General features: G+C 38.2%; 1 protein-coding gene across 1 annotated transcript in view; it reads right to left on the bottom strand.

Annotated features, from left to right (window-relative positions):
• Positions 1–22545, bottom strand: part of TRAM1 (translocation associated membrane protein 1) — a 31781-nt gene extending 9236 nt beyond the window's left edge. Inside the window, exons 1-10 of the mRNA XM_012663156.1 lie at positions 22126–22545; positions 13562–13625; positions 11728–11849; positions 11489–11605; positions 9853–9911; positions 7776–7860; positions 2123–2193; positions 1912–2016; positions 811–954; positions 302–462 (exon numbers count right to left, since the gene is read on the bottom strand). Of these exons, the coding sequence (XP_012518610.1) occupies positions 302–462; positions 811–954; positions 1912–2016; positions 2123–2193; positions 7776–7860; positions 9853–9911; positions 11489–11605; positions 11728–11849; positions 13562–13625; positions 22126–22248 (1051 nt within the window). The 5' untranslated portion in view covers positions 22249–22545. The remainder of the gene's footprint in view (positions 1–301; positions 463–810; positions 955–1911; positions 2017–2122; positions 2194–7775; positions 7861–9852; positions 9912–11488; positions 11606–11727; positions 11850–13561; positions 13626–22125) is intronic.
• Between the last annotated feature and the right edge of the window lie 3053 nt (positions 22546–25598).

The raw sequence follows: 25598 nt of genomic DNA, 5'->3' as shown, positions 1-25598 counted from the left end.
CATACTCTAATTATCCACATTAAACCTGCCCATATCATACACTGGCCTACAGTGGCTCAACGTAACCAAGATTGAAAAACCTGTGAGAGAGAAATTTAGTAGACAGCTTTTGAGGGGAGTAACTGACTCCCGTCACCCAGAGTATCACCAGCTGTGGAATGGGGTAAGATTACTTTGCCTCTAATTACGTTAAAAAGTAGAAAATTTTTTTTATACAATCTGAGAATACATAAGATCTCACAACAAATTTTTTTAATGTTTTTTAATTCCATGGATTTTTCATTGCTTACTGAATACAAACCTGTTCCTTTTCTAGAAGACCTGCCTTTAGTCACTGTTGGTTTCTTCTTCACAGCTGGTGCCTGAAAAGTAGAATGTTCCCTCCATCTCCGAAGCTGAAAATTAATGAACTTCCACATCATGAATGCTTGGGTAATGCAAATGGATGCCAGAACAGCAATTCTGAAAAATATTAAGAAATAAATAAAAAATTAGAGTGTATGAAAAAAATGCCATTGAATAAAGTATTTATTCTAACCTGCTTTGATAGTATTTAGTGCTAAAAGTCCTATTTTGTTGACAAGATTATGTTAATAATCATTCCATTAATAATGTGTCCTAGAAGTTAAATAAATACTTTAGTACTTCAATTTAGACATAAAAAACTGCAACAGGTATGAAATCATATCAAATGAGTATTTTCCCAAACCCCATATTCATCCATTTTTTTAGATGATTCACATCATAGTGAAACTGATAATACATATGATATAGCTATACAAAGTGAAAAAAATGTTACATTAACTGTACCTAACAGCCAACACATTGAAGTTTCCAGTACTGAAATCCAGCTTCTGATTCTCTGCTCTTGCAAGGCCAAAACCAACAGTAAGTACCGAAAGAATTAAAGTCAGAAGTCTTCCCAAGACAAAAAGAACTGCCCACAGAGAAAATCTGTAAGAAAAATGTCATAAGTCAAATTCATAAAATCTCAAAAATAAGAAAAAATTCTATTAGAAATTAGATTCCTATTAAGTAAATGCATATTAAAGTAGCACTTATTATTATACTGCAAAAAAGGATTTTAGAGTCAAATGTTTGGAAAATGCTTAAAACACATACTATACCACTCTCTTGGAGATACATAACACATACTAGCCCATTTAAGGTTCTAAGAAATTGAGTAATCTGTTTAATTTCTTGTTAGTTCATCTTTTTTATATAAGTAGTATTAATGTCCCTTAGTACTAGTATTCAGAACAATTTTGAAAAAATCATGCACAAAACAAAACAAAGCTGTGCTGTAAAGCACAGGATGCCCAATTCCATTTGAATCTCCATTTTACTTTTTTCAAAGACTTTCTACTCTTTACAAGTTATACCTCTCCAATTCTGTTTTCAGTCTAATTTTCCCATCAAAATCCTTTAGTATCTTTTAAGCTACGTTATCTATCATTTCATTTTATTCAGAGAGTTCACTTCATCACTCCTCAAAAGAAAAACATGCAACAAACAAGGTAGGAGAATTAGAAAAGTGAACCTAAAAAGCCTTCAAAATTTCAAGTTTCAATACTGTATCTCTTCAGCTGAGAAAGACTCCATTTTAGGGAGTAAAATATCAAGTTTGAATTGCTAAATAATTTCATTTTATTTAAATATGCTACTGACTGCTTAAAAAGTAATTTAATGGCAAGGGCATGGATCTTGGCAATCTAGGCACTGACTTTATTTATTTTTTTAGAGATGGGGTCTCGACAGGTTGCCCAGGCTGGCCTTGAAATCCTGAGCTCAAGCAATCTTCCCACCTTAGCCTCCTGAGTAGCTGGGGTTACAGGTGCACACCATGGTGACTAGCTAGGCACTGACTTTGAATACCCACTACACAAGAAATACAATGGCTAAATGGCTTACCCTTTCTGATACTTTTCATCGCTAAAATAAAACAGGCGGGAAATGTGGAAAAGAAATTCAACAAAATAATGCAGCACCAGAAGAACAAGTCCTAGATGATTCAAGCTGTTAAAAGAACAAATTTAAAATGAAAAGATTAGTCATCGATTAAGACAGATCAACATACTATCTGTCCAGACCACTTACACACCCAAGAAAAATCCCAACTCACTTCAAAAGATAAGCTCCAGCAATGTGAAAGAGGTAAAGACCAATGTAGACAAGCTGACGAGGAATATCTTCCTGAAAATAGAAAAACATATGATAGATTAAAACGTATTGAAACATTTCTGTTCTTTAAGAGCAGTGTGGCAGCGTGAAAAATATGAAAAAAAAAAAAAAGACAGACCCTCTATCCCACCTCAATTCCTCACCCCTAATTAAGCTATACGGCTTTAGCAAGTCATTTAATCTCTGTTGGCTTCAGCTAACTCATCTGTAAAATGTGAACACTTGAATTTGCTTCAAGTGAGGGAAGCTTTTTGAGGGAAGCTTTTTAGTTTTTAAAATGCTGCTTAAACTCATTTCATTACATAAAAACTTGTGTAAGTCAATGTAAACAACTAATTTGCTGGAAAAATACTTTATAGTGCAATGTAACCTCTTAAGAGAATTTAAAAAAAAATTAATTTTTAGAAGAAACCAAAATTAATTTTTAAAATTCATGTTAGTCATTTAACAGAGAAGAACCTAAGCTATCTACCCTTTTCCTCTCCAACAAATCTAAAAACACTATTATAAATGACAAACAAACTACATTTCAAAAAGCCATTCCATTTCTCTGATCTTTTGTCTTTACATGTCAACAACCCAATTAGGTGGGGCATGATTGCACTTGTCATTAGCTAAGGAAAAACCCATAGGGTTTCTTTCCTAAATTTAGATTCATCTTTGCATCTTAGCTCTCTGCCTTTTTGATAGTCACCCAGCTGAGTCAATAATAATAGAGGGTAAAATACCATCACCAGTTTCCATCTTCGCAACCATCAAATGCCTAAGCAAGAACTTTTAAAATAGTATGTATAGCTTTCAAAAGGACAGAAGTATCAAGAAATCTTTTTGTAAGTAATGGTGCATTCAGCTGTATACAATTGTATACAAATTGTATAATCTAAAGCAATGTTTGTACTCTCAAAGTTTACCACAGAAAAAGTAAAAATGAGTAAGAGAATGGGTAGCTAGAATAAGTCCTTCTTACCAGTTATGTGACCTTGGACAAGTTCCTTAATCTCTCTGTGTAATAGGTATAATGACAACAATAATAATATCAAAAAAATTAAAATTGAGTGACAGAGATGAATAAAATAACACAAGAAGTGGTGGGGATTGTGGTTAACTGAAGAACATACACTCTAGATAAAGGCATTTCCATATGATTTAAAAAATACAATGGGGCCCGGCGCAGTGGCTCACGCCTGTAATCCTAGCACTCTGGGAGGCCGAGGCGGGTGGATTGTTTGAGCTCAGGAGTTTGAGATCAGCCTGAGCAAGAGCCAGAAAAAAATTGAAAGAAATTATCTGGACAACTAAAAATATATATAGAAAAAATTAGCCGGGCATGGTGGCGCATGCCTGTAGTCCCAGCTACTCGGGAGGCTGAGGCAGTAGGATCGCTTGAGTCCAGGAGTTTGAGGTTGCTGTGAGCTAGGCTGACGCCATGGCACTCACCCTAGCCAGGGCAACAGAGTAAGACTCTGTCTCAAAAAACAAACAAACAAACAAAAAATACAATGGAAGTCGAGGTGGTGTATCACGATTTTTTTTTTATGTATCATGATTTTTAAAATGAGAAATTTTACCTAGAAAATAGCTACTTTTAATATACCTGTCCTATCCTCCAATTCGCATAAGGTCACAGCCCCGGTGGCTCGGTGCTCACATGTCTGAGGCCAACAACAAAGACCTGGCCAAGCACCATGGTCTCTGAGGCTTACACGTTTACATGGGGTGTGGGGAATGGGAGAGAACAGAGGCGGCTGGGTGAAATTGGCTCTCGTAGAGGAAGTTCATGAAATCAGTTCACTGGCCACATTACAGATTTCAATTAGTAAAGTCAGCAAGCTATCCAAGGCTGGCTCATCACTGCTCTACAATCTAGAGTCTGGATGAAAATAAAAGTGGCTGAAAAAAAATCAGGAGCTTGAAGATGAGGTGCACCATGATTGCTGTGAATAGCCACTGGGCAACATAGTAAGACCCCATCTCTATAAAAAATGAAAATAGGGCCGGGCGCGGTGGCTCACACCTGTAATCCTAGCACTCTGGGAGGCCGAGGCGGTGAGACCAGCTTGGGCAACATAGTGAAAACTCACCTCAAAAAAAAAAATTAAAAAAAAAAAAAATGAAAATAAAATTTAAAAAAAGTGGCCAAGAGAAAACTTTTGTATTTAAGACATTTTTATATGTCATTATATGGTTTTGTTATGTAAATTAACTTTCCCTATCAAGAGCCAGAAATGAGGTTTTGTTTACTTATTTAAGATTAACAATTTTTTGAACTCTTTTTTCTACTCTTTCTCCCCTTTTCACTACTGCACATGACTAGTCTTAAAAAAAAAAAAAGATTAACTTTTTTTATACTTGCATGGAAAACATATATAATAGAAATGAATTATCAGAAAAGTGTTTCCAAGTTCTTAAATATTCTTAATGGTAACGTTTAAGTAGCTTATATAAGAATGAAATCATGAAATAATGACACAATTCTGATAGTTTCATTTTTCATGGAAAAATCTAATAAATATAATGAACTTAAATTAACATATTTTAAAGTTATAAATAACTTTAAGTACTTTTCAGTTGTTATTACATCTTTTTTATTAAAAAGGATAATCACATACTTCAGTAAATTTATTATTATAAGAAAATATATTTCTTGGCTACACTATACGAAAAAATAAACTTTACCACAAACTGAATATCACATATATGCTAAGGCAAAGATTTTTCCCCAAACCCCAGATGGAATTATCTTATATTTAAATCTTTACAAAGCTCTCATATTACAAGGACTTATGTTGATTATTCTGAACAACAAATAAATGTTTGGGTAAGACATATAAACCTGAAAAATTTCAGTATATGCCATTTTTAAATGTTTACAGAGGTCTAATGGAAGAATTGGGAAGATAAGTAAAGATGATCTCTGGAAAAACTGTTAGATGATTCAAAAAGTTGCTCTAGCTACCTAGTGATAAATGGCAGATATTAATATCTAAGTTACATATGAAAAATGTGAATATAACTTTCATCACGGAGTGGGGAAAAACATTATTTCTAGTTTAATGCTTTATATGATATACATATGTATATGTATGCATAATTAAGCTAAAATTGAATATCAGAAATAAAACATTTGGCTATTTCATGACTTCCCTAAAAGCTCACATATTCAAGTTTGCTAAGAAATGATTATTTTGTATCTTCTCATGGGCAAAATGGAGAACTGTCTGTATTAAAACACATATGGTATATGTAATTTAAATTTTCTCCTTGAAAGAAACACACCTCTTGAACTGCTACTAACAGCCTTCCTTTTTTTCTTCATTTGTCTGTAGAATTGGTTCAAAACAATCACTCTACTAGTTTCTTCCAGTAAAGAGTTCTTCCAAAAATAATTTTCATAGAGAAAATTTTAAGAAACTGTTTAACACATATGCAGCTGTTACTTTCAAATTATGTTAATTGCTTGAAACAGTTACTTTCAACTGTCATATGTAGGTGTTAAAAATAGTTTCAGTTAAGTTCTAAGTTATGCAAATTATTCCATAAAAATTAGATTGCATTTCTGGAGAAATGCCATCTGGCAGGAACTGATAAGAAAAGAGCTTCAGGAACTAAAATGAACAATTACTTTGAAATGTCCCTCTTTAGTTACCATGGTCAGCGAACAAGATGAAGACACAGTATTATGTTCACGAGTATACAAATACCTCAAGAAAGCTTTAAATATTTGACCCATGGTACTAAGACATCAAGAAACTGTGATATTCTCAGCAGCACTGTCCCATAGAACTTCCTGCAATTATGAAATGTTCTCTATCTCTTCTGTCCAAAATGGTAGATACGTGGCTAATGAGCAGTTGAAATATGGCCAGTAGGACCGAGAAAGTGAATTTTGTTTTTTTAAAGTGAATTTAGACGTGGCTAGTGGCTACCATTTTGGACAGTATAGCTCTAGGACATCTGTGACTCACATTAGAAGCTTATGAAATAGGGAAGGGTTACTAGAAACTGTGGGCCTAATAATTTTATTTTAAGATAGTTCTATGTCAAAGGTTTAAAAATAAAAGATCTTCACTGTAATCCTTATAATCAACTTAACTGGAAAAACATTCTACTTTATAAAAGAAATCAACATAAAAAGAACTTAAGTGCCTTAGTAAATGGACTCTGATTTGGTGCTATTTTCTAATCATAGCAGACATCAGTGATGACAGATAGGTGGAATACATAAAACACAAACAGTAGCAAATCAAGTGCCTAAATCATGAATTAACTATTTGCAGCACATATAAAAATAAGTGTTGGTGGCTTTTGAGGAGGAAGAGATAAAGTGGTCACTGGACACATTATCACACTTCCATTTAGGAGGGCTTCTCAAAGTAAGGGGATTTTAAAAAACAAGTTTTCAATGTGGAAAAATAGAAATATATGTACAATGGATAGAGAATATAATAAATCTCCATATACCTATAACCCAGCCTCAACAGTTATCAACAAATGACCAAACTTGTTTCATCTACATTCCTCCCCACTTCCCTTCACCCAATATTATTTTGAAGTAAATCCCACATAGCATTTCACATATGGGGATTAAAAAAAAAAAACCTCATAAAAAAAGGAAATAAAAATATTTGATTAAGTTGTCAGAAGGAAAAGGTATTCCAGGAAAAAGAACTGAAGTGTTGGGATTATGAAACGTAAGGAGAGAGGAGGAAGAGCAAGCAGGAAGAGGTGGTACAGACAGGTTTATCTGAGTTTAAAACAATAAGAAGCTAGTATAGGTTTCAGAGAAAGAGCTAAGTAAAGGAAATCAAGTTGATTTTTGCAATACCATGGAAGGCTGACTTTAGAAGTACCGAGGCATAACTAGAGAGCCAGATACTGCAGTCCTCCAACAGTTTAGTTTTTGCTCAAATAAAATAAACAAACATCTTTCCCACATGCTAAAAAGGGAATGCTCTACCCATTTCTGGAAAGGCTTCGCTGGTGAATATTTAACTATGTTTTACTTGTTTAATACTGAATTTTTCTTTGGAACTTATATACAGAACTGTTAGTTGTAGAGTAATCTGATTAATCCCTTTGCCTCACTTGTGAAATACATTGCTAAGAATATCAATAAGAAGAAACTAATTTTGCACTTTAAAAATCAAATTTTAATTTACATTACCAGTATCTATATTTTTTTGAGTCCAACTTCTTATTTAATATCTGACGTTCCTCCATTATTCTTTTAAAAAAGCTAAGACAAAATATACGCCCACCACTCCAACCCTTTTCCACTCTCAGGATGTTTATGCATGATCCCGATAGTTCAATCTGTGCCAGGTGTTCTCACTGGTAATATAATTTTAAAATGAGCAATCAGCAAGTCAAATGTAAAAAAGTCCCCTCTAAGTTAAAATACTAACTAAAGGTTTTTTAAGAAACACTTAAGGATTTTAGTCTTTGTGTAAAGGGGGGTGGTAGGAGAATGACGGGAAGAGTTGAGGTGACAAGGAAGGAGGAAGGGCAAAAATGCGAGGAAATATTTAATTTTACAAAGACTTTCAAAAAAAGAAAAAAAGGACAAAACTTTTAAAACTACAATCCCAGCTTACTTTTTTGGTCTTCTGGAAGTAGAGTTCAGGAAAAGCATGAAGCCAGTAAGCCAACTGTGATATGTAGAAAAACTTCATTTGAAATCTGCACAAAACAAGTGAAGATTATCTTTTAAAGCACAATATTTGTAAAGAATAAAATAAAGGATATGCTACGTAACTACCTTTTGCCTTACCATTTCATACAATATTCTACATATCTTTAAACAACTCTTCAACAACCACTTTCCCCATCTCCCTAGGATATTCCCACTGTCAGTCAATTCCCCTGGATTAAACAACGGGCAAAGACATGAATGCTGTTAACACGCAGACTAGCTGGGAGGAGCCAGAGCCCCTGCCTATTAGTTAATTAATACTGATTAGTACGTCATGTTAGCTACTGAAAACATAAGAAACATAATCAACCCACAGATCTATATGGTTTCATCAAAAAAGGAATGGGAAGGGCAAAAAGCCTGACACAGGCCGGGCGCGGTGGCTCACGCCTGTAATCCTAGCTCTCTGGGAGGCCGAGGCGGGAGGATTGTTTGAGCTCAGGAGTTCGAAACCAGCCTGAGCAAGAGCGAGATCTCATCTCTACTAAAATTAGAAAGAAATTAATTGGACAACTAAAAATATATAGAAAAAATTAGCTGGGCATGGTGGTGCATGCCTGTAGTCTTAGCTACTTGGGAGGCTGAGGCAGTAGGATTTCTTGAGCCCAGGAGTTTGAGGTTGCTGTGAGCTAGGAAGACGCCACGGCACTCTAGCCCGGGCAACACAGTGAGACTCTGTCTCAAAAAAAAAAAAAAAGCCCGACACAAAAGCAATGGCGCATAGATTAATAGTCACCTGAAACTGGGACAACCCAATTTCAAATATCCTCTTGCTTTTTTTCTTCTTAGGGAAATATAGTAACTCTACCCGGTTGGAACATGGAGACAGGCCCCCAAAATGGAGGCAGAGTCAGGACTAAAGAGAGGAATGAGGCACAGAAGGGTTCTCCAGGCAGTTTATCATCATCAGTCTAGATGCAATAGTCTCCCTTCCCATTATATCCCTTTAGCCCTTCTGCGTCTTCGTTCTTCTCCCTCCCCCCTCTCCTGCAGAAGGGGAATACAGTCCCATATAAATATGTTTATAATCCATTCTACAAAAGTTCATTGAACTAATAAAATTTTTAAAATTCAGAGTATGATTCAGTAGAGTGGGTATTATTGTTGGACTTAAAGAGATCCATGTTCATGTTTTTCCCTTCTTTACTTTGTATCTTTTTCTCCAATTCTCATGTTATAATGTATTTACAAGTACTTCTATGTGACAAGCACTGGCAATCAATCTAGCTGGTACAACGAAGGTTATAAAATAAAAAGATAGTTCCTACCACTGCCAAGGCACATACAGTCTTGGTGGGTATGGGCACAATATAAGACTTACATAAATGACACAAAAATTATAGAACAATCAAAACAATATATAGATACTTCACAAAACATAAACCAAAATGATGAATTTGGGGAAGCAAAATACCAATACGGGCTAAAGCAGCAAGGATAATTATTAATAACATGGGATAGTGGTACTAGAGCTAGGCTTGAAGAACGAATAATTTAGCTAAAGATCTTTTTTTTTCCTTTTTTTATTAATTTCATAGCTAAAGATCTTTATAACCACTGAGCACTGTAACTTGGCAGCACAGTATAAAAACTCTGAGGGCTACAGAGATAAAAAAAAAAAAAAAACAATCCCTAACCTCAAGAAGCTTATAATAGAAGAGGACAAGAAAGGAAGGAGTGAAAAAAAAAAAAAAATAGGAGCGTGGGGAGCAAAGAAAAGGAGCAAGAAGAAAGGGAAAAGAGTATTAAGATTGTCACAATCAGCTGTCTCAAACTAACAAAGACACTGAAGACATTACATACATTTAAAAAAGTACACAGGAATTTTTTTCTTATGGCAGTGGGACTGTCAAAGACATACTTTAACCTTTTTTATGAATTTGTCTAAGGTCCTAAAAAAAAATAACAAGAATGAATTTTGCTTAATATTGACATGACTACGGTGCTTAACAAAGAAAGGCCTGCTAAAAATGACTTACGTCATCAGGTTATGGGGATAAGCCCTCCATAAGATAGTTGGGTCTGAGATGTAGTTTTCCTAAGAAAGAAGACATAAAAATTAACCTATGAGTACAATGAAAACTTCCTGGAAAATAAGACAGTATTTTCATTTCTTAAATATTTACAGTTTCCCATATAAGGTTCCAAAGAACCCACTAAAGTTAAACCCTATAATTGTTTTAGTTATTTTTCAATTCAGTTTGAATTGCTTACTTTAGCAAAGTGAAAATCAATGATATGACTGAGACATGGAATCAAGTAAGACATAATTACTGGCCTTCAAAAACCTTTCGATCCTGTAGAATATAAAAAAATACAAGTACACAAACATAAAACAATCAATAAACAGCAATGGTATATAACAGAGGTATAACAGCTACAAAAGAGATGAATTTTGTCACAAGGATTTCAGGAAATGATGTAGCACCTAACAGAAGATGAAAGATCAGAGTGCTGCCAAATTTTATTCATTTATGTAAAATACGACCCAAATCTTTTTCTTAGATAACCAGATCTATTCAGTGAGAATTACCACATATGTAAAAAAATAAAATCTCAAGTAACTTACCTTTTATAAGAGTATTTTCTCACAGAAGTGTAACTTCTATGGTTTTTTAAAAATTTATAAGATTTTAAACTAAAATTTACATGTATTTATACAGTATTATTAAAGCAGCAGAGTAAAATGGAATGAGCACTGGATTGAAAAGTTGAGTTTTAGTCTATTTCCAACATTAAGTGTTGTACCCTGAAAATTCACTGCCTGTCATTCATCTCTAACGTAGTGATTAAAAAAAAACTATGTGGCCGGGCGCGGTGGCTCACGCCTGTAATCTTAGCACTCTGGGAGGCCGAGGCGGGAGGATTGTTTGAGCTCAGGAGTTCGAGACCAGCCTGAGCAAGAGCGAGACCCCGTCTCTACCAAAAATAGAAAGAAATTAATTGGACAGCTAAAAATATACAGAAAAAATTAGCCGGGCATGGTGGCTCATGCCTGTAGTCTCAGCTACTTGGGAGGCTGAGGCAGTAGGATTGCTTGAGCCCAGGAGTTTGAGGTTGCTGTGAGCTAGGCTGATGCCACGGCACTCACTCTAGCCTGGGCAACAAAGTGAGACTCTGTCTCAAAAAAAAAACACAAAAAACAAAAAAAAAACTATGTGTCCAACAAACTCAAAAGTATGTAAACTATGGAACACCATATAAATTTAAGGGATTGTTATTACTAATAATATATATGCTTATTTGTTTCAGAAAGGCTTTTCTCTCCTCATTCCTTAGAGTGATACAATTAAAGGTTTTGACTGTCTCAACTGAAAAGTTATACATTTTAAGTTTCTTAGACTGTTTTTAAAGGAGGAAATGACTGGAAACATTACAACTCCTGTAACCGAGTAGGAGTATCACTAATATCTTACGTTTCTGCTAATACAGAGGTATCTGAAAATGACTATGAGTAAGGCTTTCTGAAACAGTAAACATAGTTTAGAATTTTTGCTGTATAAAAACTTAACTGAAATGGAGATGCATCACTGAAACTCTTAACTTATACTTGTTCATTAGCAGAGTTCCTAATCTTAGATGAGGAAGGAGAACAACAATATGAGACATACTTACAGAGATTAGAATGAATGTGCCCCAAACACAAGCAAAAAGGTAGAATGCACTAAGCTGACCAGATTCATTAAACTTGCTGTGTTTCGTTTTGGAGAAGTGCATTCGCCTGTTAATTTTCTAAAAACAAAAACAGCCATTAGTAATTAACAATAAAGTATAATATATATTCAATATATAACTATTAGAGTATGGACAGCTAGTACTTTACAAAGCATAGATTTCTAAGATTGCATACTTACATCCAAAACATACTCCTGAATTATGGCATGAATAATTATCGCCACTAGCATGTAGAAGAAAACTGTAGCCAAATCTTTGATACCATAGTAATAAAGGGACGCTGATTCAGTAGCTTGTTCTTCTGAAGGCCAAAAAGGACATACATACACAAAAATATACATAAGGTTATATACAACACAGTTATGAAAACAAACAAAAGAAAACTAACCTAATAAAAACGTTCTATACAAACATCATAAATAACTTGCTCCTGAGCATCTTGAGTCTTAAGGGGCAAAGAAAATCGAGGAGACTATCTAGAAATCTAAAGCTTCAGAAATATAAAGACTTGACACATGTTAGTTACAGCCACCAAAGACCAAAAAACAGGGGAGAGGAGGCCACATTCAATAAACTGTTATTACCCCAGGGGTATAAACTAGGTTGATAAAGTTATACCTAGCCCATGTGCCTGTTTTTGTCAAAGAACTTTTGAAACTTTCTAACTTTCAAACTAGACATTACATTAAGATTCTGAAGGAAAAACTGACTTGATCTGTTTTTTCCATCAGAAAGCGAAAGGAAAAACAGATTTTTTTCCCCATTTGTTTCTGACCTATAAGTTATGTTTTGGACCTGTACTAACAATCCTTTAAACAGCAGATCTATAATCAGTATCTATAAGCAGTAGACATAAAGTCAACTACTACTTAAAATTGTTTTTAGTCCTTGCATTTGCTACAATTTTTCAAAACAAATCTGTATCAAATACTTGTGAATTGCTAACACTTCTTGTTCTCAAGCTTTATGCTTATGGAGGCCATTTAGGCAAAAGAGCTTTATTCTTCTCTGGCATATTCAAATTTCAAAACAACACTGTAGTTTTGAGTAACCTGATATCTAAGTCACTAAATCAAACACTTACAAAGGTATACGTAACTGAACAAAGCCCCAACTCAATGTTATATACTACGTAATCTTACATTCTAAATACAAAACCTCTGGACAGGTTTACTGCCTCTGAATGTTAATATTTTATTAACCAAAATTATCTCATCCCTCACCCATGTTAGTTAATATTACTGTATTCAATTACAATCAACTTCCAATAACAACTTGATTTTCACATAGAACAATTTAGAAAGAATATTTGTTTTTAAGAGACAAGGTCTTGCTCTGTTGCCCTGGCTGGAGTGCAGTGGTGCAATCAAAGTCCACTGCAAGCTCAAACGATCCTCCTGCCTCACCCCCAAGTAGCTGGGACTACAGGAGCAGGCCACCATGCCCGGATGAAGATATAACATTTTCTGAAGTAAAAAATAAAAATGTAGTTTAGATACTATTACCAGATAATTTCTAGAGTTTATCAACATTCTCTCCAATCAAAACAATTGTTAGAAGTAGAGCACAATAAAAGTGAAAATAAACTTAAAAAAATTGTTATTACAGGTCCAAAACAAAACCTACAGGTCAGAAAAACTGAACCCGAACATTGTGCCTTTAGATGCCCTGACTAAACAATGACACTTTAAATAAACTTAAAATATCTACTATTTGAATTTTCTTATGAAACAATCAGATGGCAGAGAAGGCAAAACAGAAAGTTCTTTGTTTTAAGCCCAGTCACAAAAATATATAATAAATATTAAACCCATAAAACTGATTTTCATATAATATACAGGATAAGGTCAACCAAAACCACTAGATCTAGCATTACGAAATCAAAATAATGTTTAGTCGAATCATGGATGAGGTCTGTGACGATTAATGTAGAACCTAGTGTTCATGGAAATTATCAAGTTTGTTCAACTGAACATTTACTTAAATAGAAAATTCTTAATGAAAATTACCTACCTGTTGCAGGGAGGGTAACATTGTACTGAAGAGTAACAAAAATGATAGAAGCTTTTGCTGTTATCTAGAAAGAAAGAAAGAAAAAAAAAAGATCAAGTCAATTTGTGACCCTCCTCAAACAACAAATCCAGGTAAAACATTACAAGCTCTGTCCCCAAACCTAACAATCAAGGGCACTCTAGTTTCTGTGGCACCCTGACAGACATAACTGATCACCAAGGAGTTAATTTAAGCCACCAGAGTACTCTTCCGTAGTTTAGATAAGATTGTGTAATTCATCCCTAACTTTAAGATTTCAAGGGACACTCTGCAGTTCAAGAAAACTGTGATTTGACAAATGATTCTCTACTCTAAATCTATACAATGAACACAAAGTTCCTACCAAGAAAAATTTTAAATGTAAATAAATAAAGTAAAAGGAAGCACAGTTAACATGAGAAAAATGGATCAAAGGTAGGGTCTGTGGTGTATGTGTTAATCTTCCACACAACTGGCATAGTTACATGGTCAATAAATGTTTAACTGACCTATTGATAAAAGTAAAGTGGTCAGAACAGATAAATGGAATGCTTAATATTTACAGGCACCAGGGACAGTGCTAGACAAGAAAGAACAAAACAAAGATGAATGAAATAATCCTTGATATCAAGGAGCTCAGTCATGTCAGGACAGGTAAACAAACTTATGTAAGTGCCAATAGCTTATGCTGTGGGGTACTCAGAATAAACAATGAACTTTTTTGTTTTCTTCCTGGGTTAGGGAATGGAGCATGTTCTGGAAAGGCTTCTCAGACGAGGTGGTGGTGGACCTGTGTCTTGCTGGAAAACAGAAGCTCCCTGGGCTCACAAGGCCGGATAGAGGGCAGCATAGGTAGAGGAAACAGAAGGCGCAAAGGTCAAGTAGCAGTAAACATAAAGGCCAGGCATAAGCACACTTCAGCGAGTGGTGGAAAAGACTAGAAACAGAGTGCCAGAAAGGACCTTGTTTGTTGAGCTAAGTAGTTTAGAATCTACTGTAGCACAACCGGAGAATTTTGAGGAGGGTGAAGTTCATTTATGCCTTTTAGAAAGATTGTTGTCTGTGACCTACAAGTGGTCTCTCAGGGCCCCCTTGGAGCCATTCTCCACACTGCAGCCAGAATGATCTTCTGATCATGCTACCACATCCTCACCCGCCTGCTAAGGACGGTTCATCGGATTCCCAGCTTTCCAGTATAATGTGGCCTATACAACTCTCCACGGTCTGACACCTCTCCCTGCCTCTGCAGCCTCGTCTCAGACCACTGCCTCCCGCTCCTTTGCCCTGCAGCTACTCCTACTGCAGGGTCTGGGCGCATGTGGGACTATCCAACACTGTTGGAAAATCTACCCCTCAGATCTTGGTGCAATCACACCTTTCAAGGAAGTCTTCCCAGAGTAGGTCATTTCCTTTGTTAGATCATCTCAGAGAACTGTGTTCCTTTTATTCAAAACACACACTCTGGCTTGATTATACTAATAATTTCTGTCTCACCCATTAGACACTAAGCTCCCTAAGAGCTGGGACCATACCTGTTTCTGCTCATCACGGTATGTTCAGAGTCCAGCATGGGGCCTGGCACATATTAGGTGACTGATCAATATTACTGAATACATACCAGATAAAACATGACTTGCAGCAAGCATGCAGGCAAGAATAAGACTTCTGTGAGACACCACATGAAAGACAATAAGGTCTGAACTAAGGCAGCGGTAGGGGGATAGAGGAGGCTCTTACAAGGCAAAATAAGGTTTGGTAAGTAAGAGGAAAGAGTCAAAGATTACTTACTGATGCTTACAGCAGACACTTCTGTGAGATATACAGGTAGAAAGAGCAGGAGGCAGCAAAAACCTAAGTTTAGAACTCAGAAGGGAAAACCTAGCTTGGGTTAAGGATAGAAACTCCCAAGTGTCTATTTACAGATAGTTGAAGCTGTGGAAGGACATAAGTTGTACATAAAGAGTGTATAGTATTTGCAGAGAAGTAGGACAACATCAGAGCTGTGGAGAAAAAGCCTAAACTTCAAGTCCCCAAAACTAAGAAAAATGGTCAGACAGATAATGAAGAGAGCATGGCGTCCCCAAAACCAAGGGGAAAACGTTTCAAAAGGTGTGGTTAATAAGGTCAAAGTTTCAAAAGAGATATGTCAGGGAAAGAGTACAACACACTGGACAATTTAAGAAGTCATCAGTGGTCATGGCTTGAGTAATTTCAATGAAGAGGTGAGAACAGAAGCTGCATCGCAGTAGGCTGAGGAACACAAGAGGGACAAAGTGGTATCCAGCAGATGCCTGGTCAAGATTCACGTTGTTTTTAGAATAGGAGAGACTAAGCTTGTGTGGGGGAACAGGAAAGGTGACAGGGAAAAGGGAGAAGTTAAACACACAGGATATCCAGGAGATTCTGATGCTCACAACCAACAACAACAACAACAAAAGCCACACACAGGCTAAGGCCCAGTGCAGTGGCTCACACCTGTAACCTCAGCACTTTGGGAGGCCAATGTAGAAGAATTGCTTGAGGCCAGGAGTTTGAGACCAGCCTGGGCAACACAGTGAGACCTCATCTCTACAAAACATTTTAAAAAACAAAAAAACACAGGCTAGAAAGAGAATAATGGATAGAAGGATATGATAGAGAACAAAACTGTAAGGACAGAGTTACTACTGTACTCTTGAACAACTTTTCCTCTTAGCTTAGGAAAAACGCAGTTAATGGATGAGACAGATAAGGTCAAAAGACAGGAAACTGAAGAAATCCACACCTGACAAACTTTTATTTCCCCTGTGGGGGAAAAAAAGCAATGTTACATGTTAAACATAATGGGGACCTGAATGATGAGTATTTATATAGTTCCCACGGGGAAAGGAGCTGGCTAGGAAAAGTAAAAAGATCAGTGGATGTTATTAATGTCTAAGGTCAGAAACCTGTGATTTGTAATATTATCTATCAGTGTAAGTGTATGACTTTGTCGGGTAACACTCAGCAATCTGTGAATTGAGAGGTACAGAAAAGGCAGATAGCAGAGTAAAGCCAGTAGGAAGAAAGGCCAAACAATGAGGAGCTAATATAATGAAAAAAAGGAAAGGTGGCCAAGGTATCACGGTAGAGAACTGGCTTGTTGAGGAGCAGAATGAGGCAGGTGAACAAAATGAGGCTGAACTTGCTATCCTGGAATTCAGGATCTGGAAAGCAGTCAGGCCTGCATGATAGAGTCAGAGATAGGGCCACTAAAGTGAGTTGCTGAACTGCGACAGATATGAGGGTCACTTGAGTAGAAAAGGCTAGTATGACTACTATGTTAAAATTTGGGTCATTCCCAAGGATTCATTAAAACAGAATGATGGCATGAGTTTCAAGGGTAACACTACTTTCATGTGATTATTTTTAATAAAGTTGATTGGTTACTAAATTTCATTTAGTTTTTCTATCTTTGTTTAGACATCATCTCTCTCTCTCTCTCTCTCTCACACACACACACACACACACACACACACACACGCACACGCCATATCCTGTTTCTAGTTTGTAATATAGGGTCACTAACGCAGCAAAGAAAACTTTGTTAAAGAGTCCTTTACGAACAAGTGAAATTCTTCAAAGATAAATTTACTATTGAATTCTAAAAGCAGCAAAAATTAGATTATCCTTTTATGCTAGCCTTTGAAATAAAATTAAAATCTGGCCTCCAGCAGGTTTAGCATGTGACACTAAGAATGACAAGAGGAAAAATATAAACTATACACCACAAAAAAAGTTTATAGAAAACCTAAACCCGTAATCATGCTCCCATTTCCAGGCCTCCTAAGCCTCACACCCCAGCCAGCATAGTCTTAAACAAATACCACAATTAATTAATAGTAAGATTAGTTTGGAATAAAAATATGCTACAGAAATATATAATGCACTCAAGTCAGAAGTAAAAATAACTGAGTTTATAATAGTTTGGGACATTTATACTGCTTCTCTCCCATTTATAGGAAAAAAATGAGACTTATTCAGATTCATCTTAAATAGGTTACTACAAACTCCAATGAATTACCTAAATCTATGCTGTATGTAATGTCATAACTATGACTTTTTTTTTTTTTTAAGAGACAGGGTTTCACTGTGTCGTGCAGTGGTGTCATCACAGGTCACTGCAACCTCAAATTCCTGGGCTCAAGCGATCCTCCCACCTCAGCCTCCCAAGTAACTGGGACTACAGCGTGTACCACAATGCCCAGCTGATTCAAAAAAATTTTTTGTAGAGATGGGGTCTCACTATGTTTCCCAGGCTGATCTCAAACTCTTGGCCTCAAGGAATCCTCCCGCTTCAGCCTCCCAAAGTGCTGGGATTACAGGCATGAGCCACCATGCCCAGCCCATGATACTTCTTTAATTGAGTGGCCACCAGCTGGGGACTGGTATTTTTTCTTGTTATACTGAGATACTAACTATTTTGTACTTGTTAAAGGAAGGTGTGACTACTACATGGACTAGATTCCTGAGAGGTAAAGACAATTCTTTTTTTTTTTTTTAATAAATAGAGACAGGGTCTCACTCTTGCTCAGGCTGGTCTTGAACTCCTGAGCTCAAGCAATCCTCCTGCCTTGGCCTCCCAGATTGCTAGGATTACAGGCATGAGCCATGGCGCCCTGCCAAGACAATTCTTAATATCAAATTCCACTCCTCACTAGCTTATACAGAATTAAGTTCATAAAAAAGAGAGACTCAGGACAGAGGCTTGTGCCTGAAATTCCAGCTATCTGAGAGGACTGAGAGGACAGCCTGAGGCCAGGAGTTAGAGATCAGCCTGGGCAACATGGCAAGACCCTATCTCTAAAAACAAAAAATTTTTTTTTAAAGAGAGAGAAAGAAGGAAAACATCGGCAATGACCATGGTGGTGTACATGTGTCGTCCCAGCTACTTAGGAGGCCGAAGCAGGAGGATCATTTGAGCCCAGGACATCGAGACTGCAGTGAGCTATGATCATACCACTGCACTCCACCCTGCGTGACAGTGAGACCCCATCTCTAAATAAATGAATAAACATGGCATTAAGACAATTTATGCTTAAAAATAAAACAAACCCCTAAAACTGTTCCAAGATTGTTGTAACTGTAAATCTCCCCAAAACCTGTATGGCCTATAGATTTGTGAACATTTATCTGGAAAGTACCTCCCTTCTAGAAGGAAATATTTCTCCTGTGAACCCCTAACTCTTTACTCCTTTCCCACATCTTCACTTTCAGAAAGCTTTCTAAGCATTCTTACATTTTTTGACTGTTCAAATTTTCCTAACTCAAATATGAAGCCATTAATTAAAGACCATGATTTGTACTCTGAGGACAGATAATGACTGTAATAAAACAATGATTTCAAAATTCACAAGCAATATTTGGTAATATAAAGTTCCCTGGAAATTAAACTCTCATATTTTCCACAAACAGACTACTTTTTCATCAACCTCTTCAGTACATATAATCTCTTAAGATGCTAACTACTGGGCCATTCTCTCATATAAAAATGCTGTTTTGTATTTTCAAACTTTGATGAGTTTCCAAGGAATAATAATCACTACCATTTATTGCATGCCTCTTGTAAGCCAAGCATTGAACTAGGCATTATACATATTAGTTAATTTAATTCTCAGAGTAACCCAATAAACCCATTTTACAGATAAACTTAAGTTCTGAGATGTCTCAGGTTACCCAGTCAGCAAGCTGCAGAGCCCTAACTTGAACACGGACTCCTTTAGCTCCAGAATCTATGCTTTTACAGTGTATCATATTGCCCCTTAATTTTGGCTAGTAACAGTATGTTACTTCTTTGTTGATTTCACTATAAATCCTCTGACATTTCCTCAGTATATTTAAACAAAAGGCTTAACAGTTCTGCAAAAACATCAACTTCCCTATTATTCTGGCACAAATATTGTAATTCTGTAATTATGTTAACTTTGAGATTTAGTAGTATTTAAAAGTCAAATAGCAAAACTCACCTAGTCAATATTTCCCCATACAAAGATAACATACTTTCAAATCCCAGCTCTTTAACATATGGTAAGAAAAATGAACAACTTGCACACACTTCCCACTTTTGTAAACCACTTTAATGCTTGCTTTCAAATTGACCTTAAAAACTTCCATTTAGTATTTTTGTTGTGTCTTTTTAGATTTACAAATTTTACGGATTTATATAAACGTGAAAATCCACTCACTGTTAAAAAGTCATTAACATGTGAGGCAAGGTACAGGTGGTGAATGTCCCTATAAATGTAATAAGAGAATGTTAAACAGTTTATTAAAAAAAGTAATACCATTTCTAAGTGTCATAATTTCTGATTTATATTCCATTTTATTCAAAACACTGCAAATATGCCTTGCAGGTCATAGTTCTCCTAAATTATGTTTTTAAAGTCAGGAATTCTCACCATGTGGAGATGGGTTCTAGCAAGTTACACAAAATAGCTGAATATATTGCATATACAAAAGTATTACTTTTAATATTAAAGCAGAAAGTATATGTAAATATCAAATTCAGAAAATGAGTACAAATATTTAGCATTATATTTTTAGTGATACCATACTTTAACATAATGCTTTGCAAACTCTCAGGTGCTTTCCCACCATATTATCCCAACCTTGCAACAGTGGCAGTGAGAGATTAGTACAGGTGATATTATTTCCTTACACAGAGCAGAACTGATGCTTGGACTTGGGTCACCCAGTAGGTAAGTGGCACAGGCACAGCCTAATATAAAGCTTGTGACATATGTTAGTTCCCTTCTACCTACCCTTCAACTATATCTACCTCCTTAGCACTGGTTTCAAACACACACGACACCACCAGGAATAAAAACTATCTATATCTAAATCCAGAAAAGCCCATTTGAAGAGAAGCAAAAATAAAGTAAAATATTAAGTTATCTAATAATAAAATTAAAAAAAAAAACCTAATGGGCTTCAATTGAATTTATTCTTAAGAGAGTCTGGATGATTTAAAAAATAAAAATTAAAAAAAAAGGCCAGGCGCAGTGGCTCACGCCTGTAATCCTAGCACTCTGGGAGGCCGACGCTGGTGGATCGTTTGAGCTCAGGAGTTCGAGACCAGCCTGAGCAAGAGCGAGACTCCGTCTCTACTAAAAATAGAAAGAACAACTAAAAATATATATATAAAAAAATTAGCCGGGCATGGTGGCACATGCCTGTAGTCCCAGCTACTCGGGAGGCTGAGGCAGGAGGATCCCTAGAGCCCAGGAGTTTGAGGTTGCCGTGAGCTAGGCTGACGCCACGGCACTCTAGCCCAGGCAACAGGGTGAGACTCTGTCTCAAAAAAAAAAAAAAAAAAAAAAAATCCATTCATCTTTGGTCACTGGCAGTGTCATTCCATTAGTTTTTCTCCAAGATTCTTAACATCGCTGTGTTTTTATAGTACCTCCTATGTCCCAGGCACTATTCTACATACTGGAAATAGACTGGCACTAAATCAAATAAAAATCTCTGCCCTCACTAAGGTTAGACTCCGGGAGGGAGGAGAAAAAGCAATAAGTAAAATAATTAGTATATTTGATGAGACATAGGGGTTGCAGAGGAATAGAAAGGAAAAAGAAAAGGAATAGGTGTATCGGGGGAAAAAACGTAGGATGTTACATGTTCACCTTGCAAAATTTATTACCCATATTCAACAGCTGTTAAATAAGTCATCAAAATACTTGATATGTGGGAAGAGAATTTACACACTCCTGACATTTCCATCCTCTTTTACTTGAATAAACAAAAGGAAAATTATTCGACTATCTGGCACTACTGTTCAGAAACTCGATTTACTTATCAGACCCTGTTTCTTCAAGGCAAAAGCAAGCGTCAAGGCAAAAACTTCCCTGTCTAGTAATAATACCAGTTTAAGCGACGAGAATTAAAACAATTGGGTGCGCCTTCAGTGTGCGGGTGCCCAGCGGCCACCGCCCTTCAAGTAGGCAGCAGATGCCCGCCTCCGTCTGTTTCTCGCTCACCCCAATCTCGGTCCTACAAGGGGTCTCCCTGTCACTTGGGGCCTGTGGTCTCGGGGCTGGTACGCCCCGGACCCCTGGGCCTGGCCTCTATATTTCCCCCGCCGCCCAGACGCACACGGCGGCCAGGGCGGGCCATCCCCCCCAAATCCGCCCACCCGCCCAGAGCCAGCTCGGCAGTGCAGGGGCCGCCCCCGCCCGCCCGCCGGCCCTTAGCCGGCTGCCACGTAACCCTTCGCGGGAACCAGGAACTGCTCGGCGCGGCTGGCGGGAGGGGGCGGCGGCGGGTCAGGGAAGGGGGAGACACGGCGGCCCCGGCCCCAGCCCCCTGCGGGCGGCGACGAGGCCCACCCGGGCTCCGCATCCCTAGGCCGGCCGCAGGGGGAGCTGCCGCCGGAGCGGGGCAGCGCAGGCCCGCACCTCAGGGGCTAGGGGGCCGCACCTCCCCGCGGCCCGGGTACCCGGCGGTCCCGGGCGGACGGGCCGGGGCTGGCAGCCCGGGCCCGGGCAGGGGCCGGCAGGGCAGGCGGTTGGGGCGCGGAGCGGGCTCACCTCGAACATGAGCCCCAGCAGGAAAACCATCGCCACACAGGAGACGATGTCCGCGTGATTCTGCAAGACGAATTCGTGGCTCAAGACCGGGGGGCTCTTGGTGCTCTTCTTGCGAATCGCCATGGTGGGGCCGCCGCCCGTGCCTGCAGGTGCTCCGCCGCGGCTCTGCTCTTCCCAGCTGCTCACCGACTGGCTGCCGCCGCCGCCGCCGCCACCTCCCCCCGGCTGCTCCTCACAGCCCCGCCGCAGCCGCTCGCTGGGGCTTCACTTCCCATCCCACGGTCAGTACGCAGCCGCCGGGGCCGCCCGGGAAAAAAAAAAAAAAAAAAAAAAAGAGCCCGCAGCAGGGGCGAGCATGCGCACCAGGGAGATGGCGCTCGCTCGTGCCGCCGCCACCCCTGTGAGCCCACAGCGCCACCTGGGGACCGGAGGCCGCTGGCCCGCGAAGGCCGAGTGTGTAGGAACCCGAGCGGGTCGCTCTGCTACGCGCCAGGCCGGGGGTTGGGAGTCGTTTGTGGCGCGAGCTTCCCGCGCCTGGTCAACAGACTGAGACCCCTGCCTGATCCCGGGGCGGCCGCGTGCTGGGGCGCACATGGTCTCAGGCGTGTCTCCCCCGCCCGCCCTCCTGGCCACCCTGGGCTTGGGTGCCAGTGGCTTCTTCCACACTTGCTTGTCACTTCTCTAAGCCACTGCCACCGTCAAGATAATCTAAAAATACGAATACTGCCTGACTACAAAAGGGTATGGCGTATTCTCCAGTTTTAACATCCGCCTTAAAAATTAACCTGAGTTAAACACTCCTGGGGACTTTTTGCTACTCTTTGTAAGTTTGGACCAGCTTAAAAAAAAAAAAAAAGCTGTCCCTGTTCGGTCCTCCTACCCCTCCCCATGCCCATCCCCCACTTCAGACTGAAGAGGATGGGATCAGTTTGAGTTTACTTTGCTTTATATTTTTTTTTATTAACACTTAGTAATTTAGGGAGATAGTCAACAAGGATTGTGGATAAGACATGTCCTCTTTGATCGTTCTGCTCAAACCAAGAGTCCTTTGTATTCCTTTTTCTGCCGAATTGCTCCACTGTTTACCCCTTTGCCAAATCTAGAAACCAAAATCATCCTAGATTGAGCCCTTTCAGCATCCTTCCATGTCCAATCTATCACCAAATCCAGACAATTCTGCCCCTCTTCCCCCAACTCACGGCCGGAGCTTCAGGAGTGGACTTGTCTCTTGCAAGACAACTCTGATGCAATGAGATATTATAACTGATGGAATCACTCATTGGCTTAAGAATGTGGCTTTTTGAATCAGAATTCTGCCACTTATTATCTGTATGATCACGGACAAGCTATTTTATCTCTATGAGAGTTGGTTTCCTCATTATTTATGTATTTATTTATTCCAAAAATACTTATTAGGTGTTTACCATATGCTAGGCACCAGGGATACAGAACTGAACGACAAATATGAATTAACCTATTCTTATTGGCTTTCACTCTAGAGGAGGTGGGGGTGGGGAGAGAATCTTTAAACAAAATTTCAAAAAAACATATGTTAAATTGAGCCTCCAGGAGAAAAATAAATCACGGGGAATAGGGAAAGTGTGAGGGAGTTTCAGTATTTGCCTGAAGACCTGCAGGAGGTGGGAGAGCAAGCCCATGGGGCTGCCATCTACAAAGCGGAGATCACTGTAGTACTTACTTTAGCAATTAAATGAGATGATTTAAGGAAAGTGATTAGCAGAGACATAGGGCTTTATAAATTTACTTAGCTATTATTTTGTTGTTGTTGTTTTCTGGGCAATGACTAGTTTCGCTTCCCTTCAAATCACCTTTCAGTTTTTATATTAGAATGATGCTTCTAACAGGCTGAAAAATTTTGAGTGGCTTCCTTTTATTCCTTCATGGAAAGCTACCATGACTAAATAGTCCTTTAGGATGTGTACCCTATCTACCCAAACAGGCTGGAGCCCTGCCTCTGTAGACAAAAAAAAATTGTGTCTGTAGTGAACGTGTGTAGACTTTTTTCCTTGTCATTATTCCCTAAAATAATACAGTATAACAACGATTTATGTAGCGTTTACATTGTATTAGGTATTACAAGTAATCTGGAGATGATTTAAAGTATATAGGAGGATTTCATAGGTTATATGCAAATACTACACTATCCTATATCAGGGACTTAGGCATGGGCAGCTTTTAGTATCCACAGGGGTCTTGGAACTAATCCCCCAGAATACCCAGGGATGATGGTACACACTGTAACATGCTGTCGTCCCATGCTCTGCCTTGCCTTTGTGCCTGGTGCTGCTTCTGCCTGGAATGTTTTCTCTTCTCCTCTCATATATCCAGCAGACTCTGTTCTTTCAAGTTTCATTTATGTATGACCCTCACTGAAATCCATGACTGACCTAAGTAATCTGTCTTTTATGATTCAGTTGTATCTTTTTTCTTTTTTTCCCTGTACCCTCTGATGGGAGACATTTGTATTTTTTAAAAACAGCTTTATCGAGATGTAATTTATATCAGTTCACCCATTTGAAGTGTACGATTCAATGGTTTTTAGTATGTTTACAGAGTTGTGCAACTGTCACCATAGCCCAACTTTAGAACACTTTTATCATCCCCAAAAGATACACATTTGTACACATTACCAGTCACTCTCCTTTTCCTCTCACAGTCTTGGCAGCTTTTGGCAGCCACTATTCTATTGTCTGCCTTTCTGTATTTGCCAGTTCTGGACATTTCATGTAAATGGACTAATAGTCTTTTGTGACTGAATTCTTTCACTTCAGATAATGTTTTTGAGGTTCATCCATGTTGTAACATGTATCAGTTCTTCATTCCTTTTTATGACCAAATAATATTCCATTGTATGATGGACATACATCAGCTGATGGTCATTTGGGTTGTTTCTGCATTTTGGCTATTGTGAGTAATGCTGCTATGAACATTTGTGTACAAGTTTTTGTTTGAACACCTGTTTTCAATTCTTTTGTGTATATACCTATCAGTGGAATTGCTGATCATAAGGCGATTTTATGCTTAACCTTTTGAGGAACTCGAATCCTAATGGTGGCTGCATCATTTTGCAACCCTACCAGCAATGTGTAAAGGTTCCATATTCTTTACTTGCTTGCCAACACTTGTTACTTTTTGTTGTTCAATCATATTTATCTTAGTGGTTATGAAGTGGTATCTCATTGTGATTTTGCTTTGCATTTCCTTGACTACTAGCCATTTCATGTGCTAACTAGCCATTTGTATATCTTTTTTTTTGGAGGGAGGTAGAAATGTTTATTCAAATATGGTACCATTTTCTAAGTTGAATTTTGTTTTAAAATTCTATTGAGTTGTGTGCTGGGTGCGGTGAGTTATGCCTATAATCCCAGTGACCCAGGAGGCTAAAGTAGAAGAATCACTCGAGCCTTGGAGTTTGAGGCTCAGTGAGCTATGATCACATTACTGTACTCCAG

Source organism: Propithecus coquereli, unplaced genomic scaffold, assembly GCF_000956105.1.
Source record: "Propithecus coquereli isolate 6110/MARCELLA unplaced genomic scaffold, Pcoq_1.0 Scaffold8, whole genome shotgun sequence".
Lineage (NCBI taxonomy): Eukaryota > Metazoa > Chordata > Mammalia > Primates > Indriidae > Propithecus > Propithecus coquereli.
Note: the sequence above shows the minus strand (reverse complement) of the source record. Positions and strands in the feature narration are given on the sequence as shown.